Source organism: Raphanus sativus, chromosome 7 (genome assembly GCF_000801105.2).
Source record: "Raphanus sativus cultivar WK10039 chromosome 7, ASM80110v3, whole genome shotgun sequence".
NCBI classification, from domain to species: Eukaryota; Viridiplantae; Streptophyta; class Magnoliopsida; order Brassicales; family Brassicaceae; genus Raphanus; species Raphanus sativus.
The window spans coordinates 18851957-18871903 of NC_079517.1; the positions used below are offsets into that span (position 1 = coordinate 18851957).

Here is a 19947-nt window from a genome sequence, read left to right on the forward strand (position 1 = left end):
GAAATACTCAACTCGAACCCGATCCGAAATTTTATAATACCCGAATGGAGTTTAAGTTCAAAACTCTAAAAACCCGATACCCGAAAAAATCGATCCGTACCCGAATGAGTCCCGAACGTCTAGGTCTAATGAGTATTTATGTTTAGAAAATTGAACTTTATTTTTAATGAATTAAGTTGGTATAACTCTGATAAAATTAATTTCATTATGTGGCTAATTTTTTAAATAAAAAAGTTATATACTTTTAGTAAAGATTTATACTTTTCAACGAAAAAATTCAAATTTTTTTTATGAATGCTTAAATTATATTAAAAAGAAAAAACATAATAATTATGTGATTATTTTTTTTTCACAACACAAAATATTAAAAATGATTGAAAATAAACTATTTGAACTTGAAGAAAAAAAATAAAAATTGGATCTGATTTTTTAATCGGCCCAAAAAGATCTAATGTGAGAAGTGAGCTGGATCCAAAAAAATGACCCAATATAAATGTGTTATTAATATTACTTGATTGCCTTTAATGAAATATGCAATGTTAGTAAATGAAAAGGTATTTTTAGTAAAAAAATCAATAAGATCCTGCTTTAATAGTATAAATGTCCAAATAGACTTGTTTAGGACATCTTGTTTATCGGATATATACAGTAGAGAACAATACCTAGGTTCACTTTTCGGGTGAACTTTTTAAATTCACCTCACCTCTATAGCCAATCAAATTGCCACGTAGGATTAATGACAAAAAATATTAAAAACACTTTTAAAACGCCAAAAAATCTTTTAAATGTCAATTCTAACAAAATTAATATCGAAAACTAAACCCTAAATCCAAACCGTAATCCTAAACCCAAACTGTAACCCTAAACTCAAACCCTATACCCTAAACCTAACCCTAAGCCTTAAATCCAAACTCTATACCCTAAAATCAAACGCTAAATTCTAAACCTAAACTGTAAATTCTAAACCCCAGGGTTTGGGTTTAGGGTTTATAACTTGGTTCTAGAGTATAGAATTTGATTTTAGGGTTTAGGGTTTGGGTTTAGTGATTGGATTTAGGATATATAATTTTATTTTAAGGTATAGAGTCTAGAGTTTAGGGTATAGGGTTTGGGTTAAAGGTTTAGGATTTGGGTTTAGGGTATATAGTTTGGATTTAGGGTTACGGTTTAGATTTAGAGTTTAGTTTGCGATATTAATTTTGTTAAATATGATATTTAAAAGATTTTTTGGCTTTTAAAAAATGTATTTAATATTTTTTGTCATTAATTCTACGTGGCGACTTGATTGGTTAATAGAGGTAAGGTGAATTTAAAAAGTTCACCCTAGAGTGAAAGTATTGTTCTACAGTAGAGACCCAAATAAACACCGTTCAAATAAGACCAGTCCCAAATAGGACCATAACCAAATGGATTAATTATTAGTTTTGGTCAGCGATTAATTAATTCTCATATTGGCTTATTAATGTGTTTGGGACCCTATGTTCTTGGTCAGCGAGTAATCTTATCTTGCCTTATATGATGAAGGAAAAAAATGAAATTATCCATTTAATGGGCTTAAAAATGTGAATATTAAGCCCAAAAATATATGAGTGTAAATCCGAACCGTTGATTGAAACGACCACATCGAATCCTTACCGTTGCATCTTGTCGGGTTTCAAACATTTATAAGATAGGGGAAGTGTCGTCCGCGGTTCACTTCCTTCTTTCCCAAACTATTAGGGTTACGGCGACATCGTACGCTCCTCCTCTGTTATTCATCTCCAGGTATGAAGATTCGTTTTTATTGATTGGTTCATCTTGGCTTCGATTTTATTGATCTTTTGTTCTCTTAATTATTATTTTCAATCGGTTGCTCTTAATAGATTTTTCAATGGTATCGTATGTATTCGCGCCTGATCAGATTATTATGATAACGAATGATTCAGATTGAAAAATGCCTCGCTTTGATGATCGATATGGAAACACTCGCCTTTACGTTGGGCGCTTGTCATCTAGAACTCGTACCAGAGACCTTGAGCGTCTTTTCAGCAGATACGGAAGGTAAATTTTTTTATCCAATTTAATTGGCCTTGATTGAAGTAATTTTCATTTTCTATGTCTTTGGTATGAATCCTAGAATGATATTTCCTGGGTAGATGTGTACACAATGTTAACACTAGAATCTAATGGGCTAATTATGGATCTAGGTTCAGTGTCTGTTTTTTTTTTCTCAACTTGATTGATGTTGTTGAAGGTTTCTGGGGGTGTTTGCCTAACCTGGAGATGTTTGATTGAGTATGTGGTGGATATTCTGGCCTGGTGTGATGTATAGAGGGTGCTTGCTTTGGCGTTTCCTGTTTGTAGATTTGTTGCATGTATTACTTGGCCACACAATTCTCAAAATGGTGTTTGGTGTATGTAATGATGGGGCCTTTGATTTTCTGGCTACACTTTTCCGCAGAGTACGAGATGTTGATATGAAGCGCGATTACGCCTTTGTTGTAAGTTCTATAATAATACTTTAATTTAGGGTTTTCTTTTTCAAATTAGTCATGCTCGGTACATATTTTATCATATCTTTGGCATTGACATTTTGAGAACAGGAATTTAGTGATCCTCGTGACGCTGATGACGCTAGACATTACCTAGATGGGCGAGACTTTGATGGAAGTCGCATCACTGTGGAGGCTTCTAGAGGGGTTAGTTGTTTTGTTTCTCTTTATCATTTGTTCGATGTAAATGACCAACGATGTCCTGCAATTAATTTATGTTAGGCACCTCGTGGGTCTCGAGACTCTCGGGATAATGGTAGTAGAGGTCCACCTCCTGGTTCTGGTCGCTGTTTTAACTGTGGTGTTGATGGTCACTGGGCTCGGGACTGCACAGCAGGAGACTGGAAGAACAAATGTTACCGCTGTGGTGAAAGAGGACACATTGAGAGAAACTGCAAGAACAGTCCTAGTAGTCCTAAGAAGGCCAGGGGTGGTGGAAGCTACTCCAGGTCACCAGTTAAATCACGCTCTCCTCGCCGCAGAAGAAGCCCAAGCCGTAGCCGTAGTTACAGCCGTGGTCGTAGCTACAGGTTAGTTGTAAATTTGAGCCTTCAAAGCATGCACTAGATAATTATATAGGTATTTTCTTATTAATTGATGCACTTTTGTTTGACCAGCCGATCACGGTCGCCAGTGAGAAGAGAGAGAAGCGTGGAAGATAGATCACTCAGTCCTAAGGCAATGGAGCGATCCGTATCTCCCAGAGGCAAAGACCAAAGCATGAGTCCAGACAGAAGGGTCGCAGATGCAAGTCCAAAACGTGAAAAGCAAGAAGGATCAGACTATGAAGGCAGCAGCCCAAAAGAGAATGGTAATGGGAAGAACTCTGTGAGTCCAATTGTAGGAGGTGAAGAAAGTCCTGCTGGACTTGATGGTCAAGACAGGAGTCCCATTGATGATGAGGCTGAACTTAACCCTTCTTCCCCTAAAGGCAGCGAGTCACCTTGATGTCTCATTGCCCCAAAAGGTTAAAAAGCTCACTGCATGTCGTTGTGTGGTGTCAATGCATGATGCTGTTCCTTCCTTAGACTTACTTTCTTTGTTGGCTCGTTGGCGTGTCATGAGACAGCTTTCAAACTATGTTATCTTTCATACATTTCTTTTTAGCAACACATATTTATTTCTCGTTTGACTCCTGTAAGAGTAAAGCTTCGAGTGTTATTCTCTTTTTGATTATATTCACCACTTTTATCTATCAAAATGGGTCATGAAAAAGAAAATTTATTTTCTAAAAGCTTTAGAACAAATATTGACTCTATTAGTAAGCAAATGATTGCAACTGTGTATTTTGAGCACTGTGATTTCCTTTTTTGTGAGATCAAGGAGCTGTGTATGTACACATAGAGGCGAGATATGAGTAACAGTAACTCAGTTTACTAGGCCACGCTGACCTTTAGTAGCTTCACAAGGTATTTTCAAGGCCAAGCTCGTCCTCGTTTTCGTCACCATCTTCGAAGAGCTTGAGAAACCGGGCTTGTTCTTGTTGCCGCTTCTTCTTCCGCCAATACTTGTAACCTACAACAAGACCCACCGTGACTACACCTAAAACAAGTAGTACAATCAGAACAACGATTGCAGGATGCATTCCGCGCCTTCCTTCTTCCTTGGCAGAGCCATCTTCTTTCTTCGAACCTGCCAAAACAAAACTATGATGTTCCTAATCACAATCATCCCGGGAGGGTTTTGTTCTAGGTGGATGATCCATGTGCTTGGGGTTAACTCACCGGCTCCAACCTGTGAACATCCACGGCAGAGAAAAGTAGCATTGAATTCTTTGTCCTTGATGTGTGTATATCTACCCTCAGCAGTGAAATCAGAAGGACAAAGCTCCCATTCGTCAAACGTATCATACTTAAAAGTGTCATCCTCAAAGATCCCACATCTCTTGCATTTTGTTCCGTTAAGTTCGGTTAGTGGCTGAAACATATCAAAAAAAAAACAAAATCACAAGATATGTCTCCAAGACAGTGATAAAAAAAAACCTCAATCCTAAGAACATTATTTCTCAAAGACGAACCTGCCAAGATTCTTGGCCTTTGAAAGAGTAAGAGACATTGGTTATCTTCACATCAGGAAGCAACGTCTTGTTCTCTCCTTTGCATTGGAAATAGACTATAGGCTTAGCGGAGAACCACTCGTGCGTCGTGAAAATCTCAATCGAGTCTAGTGTAACCTCTTGTGTTCGTATTGTTCCTGTCAACAGTGAAATTCATAAGCTATAAAGGAGGAAGAGGAGATCAGATCATGAACTTTTCGAACGATGATTCTTTTGTTATACCTGGGAACGATCCGAGGAAGATGATGATACATAATACGAAACCTCTAAAATCCCAAGAGCCCCACGGGATTCCGATTGACATCATAGATCCCTATCGGATCAATGTAGAGAAGGAGGAGGTGTAGTTAGGGTTTCGATTTTGTGCTTAGCTTAGATTGCACCCTTCTCCCCTCTGTTGGATCTCAGCGACCTCTTTCTTTGGCTGTTGCGTTGCAGCAAAAGACCGAGCCTCTTGCGTTGACCGGTTCGGTTTCCTGGTTTATAATAATACTTTAACTTAACGTGGGCTAGGGGGACATATTATTATTAGACATGTCAAACTGTATTTCAAAAATCATATTATTAATTGATCACACATTTAAATAAAAACATTATAATTTTATTGGTTGAAACAGATTGGCCCAAAATTTTTTTTATCTAACTAAAAATAATTTAGGTTGAACCATTACATTTAACTAACTTTTTTTATTAGTTTTACTAAAATCTAACTAAATTATTATTAAATATATATCATAGCCTAAAATTAAGATACTAAATAACTAATCTATTTTTTTCTAAAAATCATGAATTCAATTATATTAACACTAAACTTAAGTAACTAATCAATCATATTTTATTTATTAATATAAAAATAATTATATATACTAATTAATTGGTATATATATATGTACTTCAATCCAAATTAAAAAGTAATTTCTTTTAAAACCCTCACCAAATACATAATAACATATCTTATAGATAGAATATTAAAATTATATAAATAATATATATATATATATAAAATAAAAATTAATAAGTTAGCTATTATTAATATTTAATGATATGATGAAAATTGTTATTATTGATATTTTTATGAATATAGTTTTATAGGTTATAAATATGTCTAGTGTAAGAATTTCTATAGCACCATATTTACTATATATTAATTGAAAACATTGTAACTTGTGAGTTATGACATATATTAATTGAGAAATATTTTATGGTTAGCCTAATGAAAAAAAAATAATATATATTTAGATGAATCAACTTATTTCCAAGAATTTTAAGAACCATTCTAATAATGATTACAAAATAAATTAGTATTATACAAAATTAATATTCATTTTTTCTTAAATAAAAGTTATGGAGTTATCTAATATGACTAAAATATATATAGTAATGATATTGAATAATAAAGATTTGAAAATAATTTATCTATTCTTTATCAATTTTTTATTATATTATTAAAAATAAAAATTATATTAACCATATAATAAAATTTCAGATTTTTTGTACATGTTATATTTTAAAATTTTCAAAACAACTATAAGCTAAAACTATTAAAGATTTGTATATTAAAAGTTTGGTGATTAGTGATTTAAAAATTTTGTTATAACAAGATAAAATTGATTATAAAACCACACGTTAATCGTCGGATAATAGCATGACGTCCTATGGATTATATCTGATCTGAGCTCGTATCCGTCTACATTCAGTACAACCGAATGTATGTAGCCACTGGGATATTCACATGGGTCCTCTACTCGCAAGGAATTAAATCATGGATTATAAAAAAATTGATTATAAAACCATATAAGTACAAAATCTCATTTAATAGACATATTTTTTTGTCATCTCATTTAATAGATATTTATATTAAAACATATATTTTAGTAATATTTAAATTAAAACTATATAGTTTCTAAGTACATAATGTTAAATTTTAAAAATTTAAATCTTAAAAATTTGTATCATATTTGAACCGATAAAATTACAATATTTTGTTCAAATCATGAAAATATATTAACATATCTTTTTTATTATTAAAACAAATTGAAAAGTTATTTATTTAACAAAATATTTTATAATATATTGGGCAGACGCGGATTATTATCTAGCTTATTATTAAAAGATTGTTTTCTTACGCTTTCACAAAATCATATACAACAAAATCATACAACAACAAAAACAAGTTATATGCTTATTTTCACAACAGAAAAAACAGCAATTGCCAAGACATCATCTTCGTTGAAAATTGAGCTTCCCCACAAAGAAAGCAAACATAGAAGCCAGCACAATAGGAAAAGCGATTTGAACAACCGCAGTAACCGCCAAACGGTCATGATGAAATCCAAAATAGTCTTCTAAAAATTTAGAAGTTGTAGTGGATTCTCCAAATACATTGATTTCTTCATGAATATCTCCATATTGAGATGCGAAAAACCCGTTGAGTGTCCAAGATGTTGGTGTAATATAATACAACCAAATCCACCACTTTGGAACTTGCTGCACAAGTTTCAAAACACCAAAGAAAAATGTTAAAACATTTTCCTCCTATGAGATACTCAACATGTTTAAAATAAAAAATCATACCGTTGCAGGGATCAAGAACCCGGAAAAGAGGTTAAAATTAACATAAAAGAGGGACTGAAGAATCGAGGCAACCATAAAGTTTGGTGTGATGGAGATGAGAAACATTGCAAGATAGTTGTAAGTGAGAAGACAAGTGAACATGGAGTAGACTGCCCAAAAGACTTTGTAGGCCGAGGGGTAGAAACCGATCATTGGATATGTAATGATCACAAACTCCACGGCTTGTATGAACAAATAAGGTATCTCAGTGACTACTTGACCTAATGCATAAGCAGTAGCTGAGTACATCCCTGCAAATCTTTCACGGTACATAACATTTCGCTCTGTTTCTAAATATTGTAGAGCTGTTGCACAATTGTTGATTCCTAAGAATAGCCCAAGTCCATAGATCGCTCCAACCACCGTGAATAAACTCTGTTGAGTATCTCTGCAACAAAACAAACCACAAATAACTTAACAAGTATTACTAAACGACTAGAAATTTCTAGGTTTGAACATCTTGTATTGTGAGAATATCATATCATATTAAACTATCTATCATTCGGATTCGGAGAGTAGATCCTTTCCAGCAATACTTGAATCTTACATGACATATCCAAATAGTTTAAGATACATAAATCCATATCTCATAGCTACTTACATTTTCTGGCCTTGTTTCCAAAAGAGTGCGCCAAAGATCAAAGAAGAGATCATTGTGTGAATCAGACGCATTAGATTATAAGAAGGGCTTCTCCAGTAAGACAAACTCATCTTCCATATAATAGATTTGAATTGTCCATACCAACTTTGTGCAAAAGTCCTTTTAAAGTGTAAATCAGTTGATCCTGAATCTGGCTGACTCAATTGTTTCACTAGCTCAGAGTTACTCCTATACACAATCACAAATATCTATTCAATAAAACCAAATTTATAGAACAAAAAAAAGTTTGTTATGCATAATTTCAAAAGGTTTACTCACTTGAAAAGAGCGGATTCATTATAAATTTTCGAAAAGTCGAGGCCGAGTTCAACTTCTGCAGATTGTGAACTAACATCAAGCATCCATGTTGCTGGATTGTGGTTGTCTCTTATTTTAGGAACTCCATGAACACTCTGTTGTTATAACCCAACAATACCAATAAATGAGTTATAAATATATTAGGAAAAGTATTATGATATAATAAAAGTAAAGACATACCTCAAAATACTCGATGACGTGACATGAATTTTGGCCTAATGGTCCTGTGTAAATCATGCGACCACCTCTTTTAAGAAGAACCAACTGAAAATTCAAATTTGGTGTAAATGTTGGACCTATATAAAAGTTTTGGGGCTAAAGAGAAATTATTAATAAATATATGGACCATATTGCAATATACTGACCTCGTCGAAAGCTTCAAAAATATCGATGCTAGGCTGATGAATAGTGCAGACGATGGTTCGTCCAGTGTCAGCGACGTTCTTCACAGCTCTCATAACAATGGCGGCTGCTCTCGCGTCCAACCCCGTCGTAGGCTCGTCCATGAAGATGACCGACGGATTCGCCACCAACTCCACCGCGATCGTAAGTCGTTTTCTCTGCTCCGTCGATAAACCGCTAACTCCGGCGACTCCCACCAACGAATCCTTGATCTCATCTAACTCGATCGTCTCCAGCACTTGCTTCACGAATTCCTGTGATGATCTCAACGATTTGAGAAAGAGGCTTAACGATTTTGATTTTGATTTTGATTTTGATTTTGAGTGTGGGAGAGGAAGAGAGCATTACGATTTTGGTTGAGGATTCGATGTCAGGAGCAAGACGGAGCCAAGCGGAGTAGATCACTGATTCTTCGACGGTGATGTTTGGGGAGTGGATATCTGTTTGCTCGCAGTAGCCTGAGACTCTTGCGAACGTTTCTTGAACTTTAGGGTAACCGCTGATTCTGATGTCTCCTTCGATGTATCCGCTCGTTTTTCTTCCGGCTAGAACGTCGAGGAGTGTGGTCTTTCCGGCTCCGCTCACTCCCATCAACGCCGTTAGGATTCCCGGACGGAAAGCTCCGGTGATGTCTGTCAGTAGTTGCAGCTTCTTGTTAGTATATCCTTGCTCTCTCATTTCCTGAGAATGATCACATGAGCAAGAATCAAGAATCATGTGATTTGGTTTGTAGTTTGTGTTATCATGATTGATGGCTTTACCACTGGAGTGTCTACGGAATAGTTCAATTCTTGAAATGTTACAGTGAGAGGCTTGAAAGGTAAGACCATCTTGCCTGTGTTCAGGAGAAGAGTAATTATTTACCAGGAACATATGGAGGAGAGTACGACAAGTGGGAAGAAAGATAACAAATCTTCACCTGAGTTATGTGCTGGGGAATCTGTGGCCTTCTTCTTGATTGAAGAGTGAGCTGTTGTACCTTCCGTTCCTTGCAGTTCAGAGAGTTTTTCTTGAGAGATCATGGCTCTAGATGATGTGGGTGCTGTCATTTTGTTGAATGATGTTAAATATGTGACTGTTGTGTTTCAAAGAACATAACATTTATGTAGTGAAAAGAGGAACTTACATTTCAGGAAAGTTAGTGCCAGAGTGAAAATGGTGTTGAAGAGCACAGTGAAACCCACCAAGGCACATAAAGATACCCAATACATATGACCATCATAGTTCAGTCCACGGCTTTTAAGTATGGTTCGCCCTAAGGTGAGATTAGTTGTGGGTTGTATCTACAAATGGGGATATAACAAGAACAAGCTGATTTGTATGAAGAGCTTATTCAGGAAAGAAGAAGCTTGTGTGATTAAGAGACACTTACCTGGTTCCACCTTGGAGCAAGAAACTCATTTACCGATAGCCCAATCTCACCGTAACTCAAAGGATTTGCCCAGAAACCCCACTTGAGCCACGCCGGCATAGAAGCTGCAGCAAACACAAAACGTTAAGAGTCGTCCTTGAATGGTACAACGTTTGTGGCAAAGATTGGGATGGGGCAAAGTCTTACGTGGTGGAATGACAAAACCGGCAAAGACAAATGTGATTAATATACCAAAACTGCCAGCTGTGATTGAAGCAACTGCTGTCTGGAAGATTGCAGCTAAACACCGGAACATGGATATCGAGGTAAAGTGAACAAGAAATAGTAGAATGAACTGCCGGAAGAACCTGGAAGAGTAAACTTCATCATGTTACAGTTGTATGAACATTTTTCCTATGGTTAAGGCCTTTGCAATAGAGTAGAAAGCTCACCTGGAGGCTTCAGGGGTGTATCCAATGACATAGTATGTCAGGCCGGTCCAAACGAAAGATTCAAATAACGAGAGAGGGACCTTTAAGACTGTTGCAGGGATTGCATAAGCCCACGCTGGGTAGAAACACAACTGCTTCTGTTTGTAGAACACGGCTAAGCGTTGAACCGTCATAGACAACTCAGGGAATCCGTCAACAAGAAGTATAATCACGCCAAAAAAGAGGGCACTCATGTAAGAGTTTCCATGAAGGATATCAGTACCCATCCGTGTTCGGATAAACACAGTCATAGTGATGAATGCTGCCATAACAAGCTGCGCACATAAAGCTAGTAAGATCAGGGATACTATTAACATTGAATGAAGGGAAATGAGAACTTCATTATATACCTGACCAGTCTTGAAAATATAGACGAAATAGTTTCTCTTCATGAGAAGAAACTCTCTTGATATGCATGCTATGAACATCTCCCAGTTCGGAAGAGAGTACACGCTGAAGGAAAGAGCATCCTTATGACTTTTTGATCTATCATATGGCTTAGACAGAGCTTCGTCAATTTTTTTCCCGATGCTGAAGTCCTTGAATTTCTTTGCCAACATGTCTACAGAGACAAAGCTATAAGGTAAATCCTCATGCCGCCAGTATTGAGCTTGGTCTTTTCTTGATATAACCTTCGAAGCAGAACAAGAGATGATCAGCAACTTATGACACTTATGAAACAAAAGGTCATTAAGGGAACGAAGTTCTGGCTATTACCTCCTGGAGATAGTCTGCAACACCTTTCCTTTCAGGGCACTGGAATCCACACTCCTCAAAGAAGTTCAGGACCTCACCGCGCGGACCATGATACACTATTTTTCCCTTGGCCATCAGCATAACGTCATCAAAGAGGTCAAAGGATTCTGGGGCAGGTTGAAGAAGCGAAACAACAACAGTAGCGTTTGATATGTGAGCCAGCTGCTGAAGAGATTTAACAATCTGAAAAGCTGTGGAACTGTCTAAGCCGTTTGTTATTTCATCCATAAACAGTGCCTTTGTTGGACCAACTATCATCTCGGCTGCCAAATGTTAAAAGAGGTTCAAGTACATGAGAGCAAAAGTTGACAGTATTGCAAGTTCAAGCTATGTACTAACCTGTGGTAAGACGTTTCTTTTGGCCCCCTGATATGCCTCTCCTCATCACATCTCCTATCAATATTTCTGCACAAATGTCGAGTCCAAGAATCTGCATATGCGACAGAAGGTATAAGAACCAAACAAGAAGGGGCAAATTTCCAGTCAGGCTATTAAAGAGACTATAATACCTTCAAGATGTAATCTGTTTGCAGACTTCTTTCAAGTCCTTCCACAGATATTGCCTAGAGGAAATAAAAAAGTTATAGTCAAGTCAACCACAGAGCTTAAAGGATAAGAGAGCGTTGGTGGAATGTACTTTCATGTAAGCATCCACTTCTGTGTCAGGAATGATTCCTGCTTCCTTTTCTCTTTTACTAACTTCCATCATAATCTCTGTTTCCACAGGAAAAGAAAATAATTCCATGATACATATTTCTCAACGTGAGACATTGATTGGTTTATGAAACCTACCTGTTCGGCTTCCAACACCTTGACAACGAGCTGAGAAGTCAACTGTCTCCCTCACTGTCATCTCAGCAATGTGCAGATCATATTGACTTATGTACGCAGATGTTTTCTGAGGAACAAACTCGTCTAGTCTGTGCCCATTGTAGGATATTTCACCTGAACACTGTGGAAACAGAAAAAAAGGTACACACTTCATACACCTGCAGCAAAGGAAATGATTGAAAAAAACTCTCTGCTTTCATCATTTGAACCTTTAGATTGTTTTCTAAGTTTCCTGACAAGGCCTTTAACAGAGTCGTTTTTCCACATCCAGGAGGACCAAGCAACAGTGTTAACCTGCAAGAGAAAGAAGATTTACTATACACACTTGGATGGTATAAAGCTTTGTCCTAAACTTGTGAGGAGACAACCCCTAACCTTCCTGGTTTTATAATGCCATTAACATCATTAAGAATGCTTATCTTGGCTTCTCGTGTTTTTGCACCAGTGAGCTTCACCAGCTCCTGGAGAAAAGGCAATACAACAGAATTTCAAACTCAAACGCTTTGAAGCAATCACAGAATCAAGGTAACAACAGCTGGAGAATATACTTACAGACAAAACACGCTTAGCAGTGTTCCACAGTGTTGGAAGTGCCTTCCCTTCAACAATCTCGCACTCTGCCTCCACTTTTAAACCCTCATACCTCACTTCTATGGTCGGTAACTCCATTCCAACTCTGCGCAACACAGTTTTAACCTTCAAAGTTTCAAACCTTTTTGAATCCGAAAGGGTAAAGCTGATCTTACCTGTCTATTCTTCTCCTCATTTTTTTGAGCAACTTGAGATTATCATTCTCAATGTGTTTGATGAGTTTCTCAATCATCAGATGACGTTCCATAGCTCCAAGCTTCGTGACATCAACGACTCTTTTCCCTTTCTCGACCATGGACTCATCACCATCATCAAGTAGAGTCGATCTCATGCGTTTCACGGTTGGCAATCTCTCGATCTCAGCCCACTGCAGAGCATACTCTGCATTAGTATCATTGCCCTCGCCATCATGATCAGGTTCATATCTTGAAGAGCCGCTTCTGAAACTCGAGGTGTGTCTATGGAACGATGATCTGATGCTTCTTCCAATCTCCGCAAGCTCCACTCTCAACGACTCAATCTCGTCTGCTCCAGCCATATTAGCCATGGCTGTGGCTTAATGAGTTTGAGCTCTCTGAATATCAGAAATTTCAAAAGTCTTATTGAGAGATAAGCCTAATGCTTTGACTTGGAGATATATATAGTTATACTTTTATGCATTGTTCAAACTGACACGTTTCAATGATGTAAGTGAATACATCATCTTTTCGAATACATCAGCTTTTCTTATGAGTTCTTGAAATTATCTGCGACTTCCAAGGTCATTATATGTGTAATATACTAATAATAAAAACACATGCTGTGATACTTCAAAAGTTATTGTCAACAGCTGTGATAATGGAGGGTTGAGTATCAGTTTTTATATTTATGATATATTGAGAGATGGTTCTGGGCCATGTCTTCATGCGTTTCTCGTTCTCCATCAGGGTGTTATAAGTTATAAAATGGAGAAGGAAGGTAGAGAAGAAAAGTGAAAATGAAGATGAGCTGAATAAAGAAATAATATCTCTGCAGTGAACTTTTATACTTCTTCCAAGTTGAAAGAAATTTTACTCTACTTTATTCTTATTTTTAGAGTAAATTGGCAGAAATGATGTCCATTTTATTATCTTGATTGGTTAAAATTAGTGTGAATCAGCTGAAAACCTTTTTTCATTTTATTCTAATTGTTCAATATAGTTAGACTCTTAAGGTGTATATAATTTAGATGCCACTTTAAGAATGTCTTATGTATATTACACATCCTTTATATATCAATTTTGGAGCATTGAAACATTTTTTTTGTAGACACGTGTAATTACCAGGATGATTTTTAAAATCATTAAAAAAATAGATTGGTATATCTTAATATATATATATTATAATTTTTATTAAACTAATTAGTAAATTGATTATTAGTGTATAAAAGAATATTCTTAATTTTTGTCTTAAATAAAAGCTACGGAATTACCTAATATGGTTAATATATATATAAAAATTAATGATTATAAATAATAAAAATTTGATAACAATTTTTGATAACTATTGAAATCACCTACCGAGAACATTGATTGCACAATAAATTTGATTTCCTAACCCTAACCATCTCTTCGTCATAACACTAACAAAGAATATTTTGGAATCTGGAATTTGACAATCTGAAATAGTAAAGTTTTTTTCAGTCCAGTCCATCGTTTTCCTTAAATGAGTCTGAATAATTTTAATGATTAACTAAATTGATCATGTACATAACAGAATATGGTTTTTGTCTAAAAATTATTGTGTACCCAAAATAAATATGAACCATCATCACTTTCGTTTAAAATTTTGTTACATAAAATATATAGGGTTAGGCAAAATCTGAATCCAAAAAATCGAACCAAATCCAATCTGAAAATAGTACTGAACTTTAACCAAATTTGGTTAGATATCTGAACGGGTTCAAAATTTTGGTATGTAAAGAACCAAAACCGATCCGATCCAAACCAAAATATTTCGGGTGTCCAAGTATATTCGAACCAGATTTATATAAGTAAATATATTATTATTTTTAAATTTAATATATAAAGAATATATATACAAAATATATAAGATGTGTTAGGTTGTTCAAAATACTTGAAAATATATAAAAGTAAAATACATTTTAAAATAGCTAAACGATACTCAAAATATCAAATATATGTAAAATTTCTATTGATTTTATATCTAAATATTTAAGCTAAACCAATTTTTAATGTTAATTTTAAGTATTTTGACATACATTATTAAAATTTATATCTTATACATTATTTTTAGTTTTAGATTTTTAAAAGTTAAAAGTGTATGAATTTTAATTTTTTTAAAAATTAAATGGGTTATCAAAAACCAAACCGAATCCGCAAAGTTTCGAACCCGCAAAGTTCCAAACCGAACCGAATCCGCAAAAATTTGAATTGAACATAAATAAACCAAACTAAATGATATCCGAGTACCCATTTCTAATCAAATGTAAAGATATTATGATAACAAAATAAGTATTGTTTATAATATTTAAATACATCACAGTTAAAGGATTTATTGCAGACGCGGAATATTATCTAACTTGTTATTTTATGTAGAATAATAGAATGTAATACGTATTTTTATACGGCGACATTTCCAACCAAGAGATGCAGCATGAATCCCGCTAATTTTACTACAAGAATAATAAGAAACCACTTGGAAACTATCAAGATCTGTCACGTATTGTACCGTTTGGATTCAAATTTGTGGTTGAAAACAAAGATTCTTGGAATTGATTTTTGAAACTAAATCACATTCTCTTATCATGTTGGTACTTTTTTTTTGAATTTTGGTGCTAAACTATGTAAGCTCAAACTTGATATATATATACCTATCATGTCAATTTTTGCTACTACATAAGTACAAATATTTGATGATTCCTTCAAATTACAATCAGCTTATTCTTTTTGTACAAACAATTTTACAGAAAATCCAAAAATCCCACAATAAATTCCATAAACACTAGCTTCACTGAATAAGAATAAATTATTACTTTATTTTCAAAATATTTATCAGCAACGAATGCAGAAAGAAATCATATGATTTAATTGAACGCACTAAGATGAGCAAATGATTTCTCTCTTTATAAAAAAATCATATGATAAATATGCATCTTGTTACAAATAAACAAACAAAAGGGACAAAGAAGATGAAAGCAATGACATAACAAGATGTTGAAAGAAAAGTTGGTGACAAAATCAAAGTAATAATCTATGAAGCATGACAACACCTCTTTCAGCTAATCCTCGGTTTTGTTTATTGAATTCGTTTATTCATTCGTATATTTATTGTATATATTCAAATGTTTATCTCTCGGTAATAACTCTTTATAAGATTAAACTTAGGGTCGGAGTAAATCATACGCATTTCATTAACTAGGAAAGATCGTGAGCATTTTTATAATTATATTTCACGTTGATCGAAGTCGGCTAACTATGCTGGTTAACTTCTAGGAAAGGCAAATTTGTTTATAAGGTTTCATCAGGTCGCGGCGGGCCAAGTATTGACGAAATATTTGTCTCAAAAACATCTTAGATCTTAATTATCGTCTGGCTAGTTGTTGTAAGAATACTGCATGAGATTTTATAATCTGGATCATGTAACTTCGTGCATGGTCTATTCCTTAATCCGTCTAACGACTACTTCAAATCATTTCCTTTTATAACCAAGACATAGTGGTTGAGTCCCACGACTAGGTGAGGTGTCTACTAAAATATAGCTTTCAGTTAATATCTTTTTTTTTTTTTTTTTGACAACCAGTTAATATCTTATTATTATCATTAAGATCGCCTTTTAACAACTGTCTACCATCTTTAGCAAAAAGAAAAAAAAAACAACTGTCTACCAACTGTTAAAAACACACTTGTGAAGATAACTTTACAATATTTTATACTTGACCAAAAAAAGAAGAAGATTAAGCCATAGATCACTTGCTCTATGTCGGGATCTCTAAGAGCATATTTATCTTAAACAAACAACGGCCAAAAACACTTTAAGCTGTACAATCAATTTGTTTTTAGCATTTTGTCGAGTTCTCTAGACGATGTACATATTTATTGTTGTTTAAAGCACACATTTTAAATTAATATAAATTTAAAATTTCAAAAACTAACAATTAATGTCTATACACCAGAATCAAATATTTTTCTTGTACTAGAATAAATATATCTTTAAATAAAAAATCTAAATAAAAAACTTTTATAAATTAATATTTTCATAAACTAATAATATTTCAAAATCCCAACATTATTAATTTATAAAAGTTATATTGTATATTTTCATTTGTAAACACTTTATATATAAACACTTCATATGTTATTGTGGACAGCGCCGGTCTTGAGATATGTGGTCGAATACGAAATAAAAAGTCGAGGCCCTAAATTGTCCATAATTTTTATTTTAAAATCCAGTATTTAACTTAAAACATTAATATTGTCTATTGTTGTTTTTCTTACTTTTCTTATGAAAATAAAAAACAAATTTAATAGTTATGTGTTTCTAGTCATAATATTTCTGGGCCAATATGGCTGAGACTTGAGAGTAAACAATGGACATGGGCCAATTTTTAAACAACATAAACATTAATGTAAAGCCCATCGTTAAACACAATTTTTATCAAAATGATTTTTAAAAGAGAGAGAGAGAGAGAGAGAGAGAGAGAGAGAGAGAGAGGGGGGTTCATTTTTGGGATAAATATCAAAAACTCGTCTCTTTCATTAACTCGGACCATCCCATTAACTCCGCTCTCAAATCTCTAGCAGAACCCTTAAACCTTATCCCATCCCGAGAGAGAGAGCCATGTCTGCCTCCGCTTCTTCCGTTTCCCTCTCTTCCTTCAATCCCAAATCCCTTCTTCCTCTCTGCGTTTCCCGCTCCGCCTCCGTCTTACCTCCTTCGCTCTCCTTCAAACTCCACTCCCTCTCTCTCTTCGCTTCCTCCTCCTCACCCGCCCAGTACCCATCTCTCTTCGTCAGACACGTCGCCGTATCCTCTGATTTCGAGGTGGAGGAAGACGACATGTTCGCTGACGACGATTCTCCGCCGCCGCAGGAGCGCAGCTCCTTCTCTGCTGACCTCAAACTCTTCGTCGGTAACCTTTCCTTCGATGTCGATAGCGCCCAGCTCGCTCAATTGTTTGAGAGCGCCGGTAACGTTGAGATGGTTGAGGTATATATAAGATTGATTCGCTATATCTCTTCCTCAAAGTTCGATGCTTGATTGTGATGAAATGGGGTTGGGCTTTGTAGGTTATCTATGACAAAGTGACTGGCCGAAGCAGAGGTTTTGGGTTTGTGACTATGTCCTCTGCAGCTGAAGCTGAGGCTGCAGCTCAACAGTTTAATGGCTATGTAAGGAGATTACTCCTCTTCTTTACTGCATTTTTACTTGTTCATATACTGTTATCTTTGTCTGTTTAATGTTATGTTCTTGGCTGTGTAAATAATGTTATTTATGGAATGCTGTTTCTCATGTGTCGTTCTTGTTTCTCATTTGGGGATATGAGTTACTGAGATGGTTGTTGAACCTTTGTTTCTTTGAAGTACAGTCTTGTTCTTTATATCTTGCAGGGTGATCTCTTAGATTTTGTTAATTGTGACTGTTTTTTTGTTAACCATGTTGGCATGAACACCGCAGGAATTTGAAGGTAGACCCTTGAGGGTTAACGCTGGCCCTCCTCCACCTAAGAGGGAGGAATCATTCTCCAGAGGACCGAGGAGTGGTGGTTACGGTTCTGAACGTTCCGGTTACGGGTCTCAACGTTCAGGACGTTCTGGTTACGGTTCTGAGCGTTCTAGCTACGGTTCTGGGTCGGGCTCGGGATCATCAGACCGTGTTTATGTGGGTAACCTTTCGTGGGGTGTGGATGACATGGCTCTTGAGAGCTTGTTTAGTGAGCAAGGAAAGGTTGTCGAGGCCAGGGTCATTTACGACAGGGATACTGGTCGATCCAAGGGTTTTGGGTTTGTCACACTCGGCTCTCCTCAAGAGGTCACAAGAGCCATCAGTTCTTTGAATGGAGCTGTAAGTATCATCATTTTGTTTTGATCAGTAGTACTTGCGATCAAACACTCTCTGATACACATTTTTTTTGTTGGGCTTCTATAAAGGATTTGGATGGAAGACAGATTAGAGTTTCGGAGGCGGAGGCTAGACCACCCAGGCGCCAATTTTGAGTGACCACGCAACTTCATGTTCAGGAATCTAGAGGTTTAGCTCATCTTGACTGGCGACAAGCTATTTATGTTTTGGGCTTTTGTTTCTTTATTTTACTTTAATTCGTTTTGCGCTTTGAATGTTTTGCGTTTATCTTTGTAGACTAGGAGTTTGGACTTTGTTTTCTTTTTATATACTAGTACTCCCTTTCTTTCTTCGTTATGGTGTGGACAAAGCCCAAGCCCAAGTACCTGTGCAAATTCACTGTTAGCATGACCCTAGAACTTTACCCGTCTGTAGCAGTCTGTTCATTGTTTAATTTTCTTCCTTTTTCTCTAGAAAGGAAAAAAGAACAGTTTTCCTAAAACCGTACAATTTTTCGTTTGTAATCAGTTGGTCCGTACAGTGTTGTATGTGGTTCGGTTTTATACCTACCTACACATTCGATCCCAGAAAATGGGACTAAGCAACAGTTTATAGATTGATTAAGGCATTGGGCCACGGACAACTTTTTCAACCAGTCAAATATCATAGGCCTCACAAACTCACAAGCGGACGTTTCGGCAACAAGAACACCATCGACTCTAATCATGTTCGACATTGCGCAGCAAGTAGCACAAAATCAGAGATTAATCTCCGATTAGTTTTTATTATTTAAAAAAAAAAATATATATATATATATATATATTAGTTTTATAGCAAAATTTATGTTATAGTGACGTAGTCCGTTGGTTTCAATCTGCATATAACATATGGCGGGTCTTGTATTCGATTCCAGTAGATTGTAGTTGGAGTTCTTTTCTTGTCATTAATGATGGAAATTGACAAAAAATACTCTTTCTTCCCTTCGAAATTTATCAAAAATCCTAAATTCGCCGTGAACAATTTTTCTTCGCATTTTTCATTGTCTTTCTTGTTAAATATACCGATTATTATCAAAGTATAACTGATGTATAAAGAAAAGGGTAATTCTCTCAAATAACACTTTTTAAGTTTTTGTTACAAAAATATCACTCAAAAAATAAAATAATTAAAATAGCACTTTTATTTTGAAAACTTTAATTTTAAATTTTTTATTTTTAAATATTTGAACACATTACTAAAACCTCACTTTAACTCTAAACCCAAAGTATTAAATTAATTAACCCAAGGGTTATAAATGCATATTTACCTTTCAATAAAACTTCTTTTTG

General features: G+C 35.3%; 4 protein-coding genes and 1 long non-coding RNA gene across 7 annotated transcripts; 3 read left to right on the forward strand and 2 right to left on the reverse strand.

Annotated features, from left to right (window-relative positions):
- Positions 1 to 1646: 1646 nt before the first annotated feature.
- LOC108818072 (serine/arginine-rich splicing factor RS2Z32) lies at positions 1647 to 3724 on the forward strand. Of its 3 annotated transcripts, none has more exons than XM_018590930.2 (6): positions 1647 to 1764; positions 1926 to 2040; positions 2441 to 2480; positions 2583 to 2678; positions 2754 to 3061; positions 3149 to 3724. In XM_018590930.2, exons 2-6 carry the CDS (start codon positions 1934 to 1936, stop codon positions 3477 to 3479), a joined length of 882 nt encoding a protein of 293 aa, XP_018446432.1. In that variant the 5' UTR covers positions 1647 to 1764; positions 1926 to 1933; the 3' UTR covers positions 3480 to 3724. The 3 variants fall into 3 exon arrangements, with proteins under 3 accessions (XP_018446432.1, XP_056846928.1, XP_018446431.1); XM_056990948.1 differs by having other exon boundaries at positions 1752 to 1764; positions 2344 to 2480; XM_018590929.2 differs by lacking the exon at positions 1647 to 1764 and having other exon boundaries at positions 1920 to 2040; positions 2234 to 2480.
- Positions 3725 to 3766: 42 nt separating this feature from the next.
- LOC108818073 (uncharacterized) lies at positions 3767 to 5051 on the reverse strand. Its single transcript, XM_018590931.2, has 4 exons — positions 4810 to 5051; positions 4549 to 4724; positions 4256 to 4448; positions 3767 to 4163 (listed from the first exon to the last, which is right to left on the reverse strand). The coding sequence occupies exons 1-4, from the start codon at positions 4892 to 4894 to the stop codon at positions 3934 to 3936; spliced, it is 684 nt and encodes a 227-aa protein (XP_018446433.1). The 5' UTR covers positions 4895 to 5051; the 3' UTR covers positions 3767 to 3933.
- A 1650-nt stretch (positions 5052 to 6701) lies between these two features.
- On the reverse strand, positions 6702 to 13127 carry LOC108818228 (ABC transporter G family member 37). The gene is made up of 23 exons (XM_018591128.2): positions 12736 to 13127; positions 12542 to 12665; positions 12365 to 12450; positions 12199 to 12283; positions 11951 to 12110; positions 11796 to 11872; positions 11668 to 11721; positions 11498 to 11588; positions 11120 to 11421; positions 10753 to 11034; positions 10364 to 10677; positions 10119 to 10279; positions 9933 to 10036; positions 9687 to 9843; positions 9480 to 9602; positions 9322 to 9395; positions 8909 to 9241; positions 8524 to 8814; positions 8339 to 8422; positions 8120 to 8253; positions 7802 to 8029; positions 7162 to 7588; positions 6702 to 7074 (listed from the first exon to the last, which is right to left on the reverse strand). The coding sequence occupies exons 1-23, from the start codon at positions 13125 to 13127 to the stop codon at positions 6808 to 6810; spliced, it is 4350 nt and encodes a 1449-aa protein (XP_018446630.2). The 3' UTR covers positions 6702 to 6807.
- On the forward strand, positions 11416 to 13315 carry LOC108818229 (uncharacterized). Its single transcript, XR_001944125.2, has 5 exons — positions 11416 to 11801; positions 11885 to 12130; positions 12261 to 12344; positions 12435 to 12719; positions 12816 to 13315. It is a non-coding gene; the product is annotated as an uncharacterized LOC108818229 (long non-coding RNA).
- Positions 13316 to 17309: 3994 nt separating this feature from the next.
- LOC108818106 (29 kDa ribonucleoprotein, chloroplastic) lies at positions 17310 to 18971 on the forward strand. The gene is made up of 4 exons (XM_018590972.2): positions 17310 to 17767; positions 17848 to 17949; positions 18236 to 18622; positions 18709 to 18971. The coding sequence occupies exons 1-4, from the start codon at positions 17399 to 17401 to the stop codon at positions 18772 to 18774; spliced, it is 924 nt and encodes a 307-aa protein (XP_018446474.2). The 5' UTR covers positions 17310 to 17398; the 3' UTR covers positions 18775 to 18971.
- The last annotated feature ends 976 nt before the right edge of the window (positions 18972 to 19947 follow it).

Bases quoted from the DNA above. Each gene is read 5' to 3' on its own strand.
- LOC108818072 (XM_056990948.1), top strand. From the start codon at position 1,947: ATGATCGATATGGAAACACTCGCCTTTACGTTGGGCGCTTGTCATCTA. The intron at 2,041-2,343 runs GTAAATTTTTTT...TCCTGTTTGTAG, and splicing joins CTTTTCAGCAGATACGGAAG to ATTTGTTGCATGTATTACTT. The intron at 2,679-2,753 runs GTTAGTTGTTTT...AATTTATGTTAG, and splicing joins CTGTGGAGGCTTCTAGAGGG to GCACCTCGTGGGTCTCGAGA.
- LOC108818073 (XM_018590931.2), bottom strand. From the start codon at position 4,894: ATGATGTCAATCGGAATCCCGTGGGGCTCTTGGGATTTTAGAGGTTTC. The intron at 4,449-4,548 runs GTTCGTCTTTGA...GATATGTTTCAG, and splicing joins AAGGCCAAGAATCTTGGCAG to CCACTAACCGAACTTAACGG. The intron at 4,164-4,255 runs GTGAGTTAACCC...TTGTTTTGGCAG, and splicing joins ATGTTCACAGGTTGGAGCCG to GTTCGAAGAAAGAAGATGGC.
- LOC108818228 (XM_018591128.2), bottom strand. From the start codon at position 13,127: ATGGCTAATATGGCTGGAGCAGACGAGATTGAGTCGTTGAGAGTGGAG. The intron at 9,844-9,932 runs GTAAGTGTCTCT...CCCCATTTGTAG, and splicing joins TTGCTCCAAGGTGGAACCAG to ATACAACCCACAACTAATCT. The intron at 7,075-7,161 runs GTATGATTTTTT...AAACTTGTGCAG, and splicing joins GGTTCTTGATCCCTGCAACG to CAAGTTCCAAAGTGGTGGAT.
- LOC108818106 (XM_018590972.2), top strand. From the start codon at position 17,399: ATGTCTGCCTCCGCTTCTTCCGTTTCCCTCTCTTCCTTCAATCCCAAA. The intron at 17,768-17,847 runs GTATATATAAGA...TGGGCTTTGTAG, and splicing joins GTAACGTTGAGATGGTTGAG to GTTATCTATGACAAAGTGAC. The intron at 18,623-18,708 runs GTAAGTATCATC...GCTTCTATAAAG, and splicing joins TCAGTTCTTTGAATGGAGCT to GATTTGGATGGAAGACAGAT.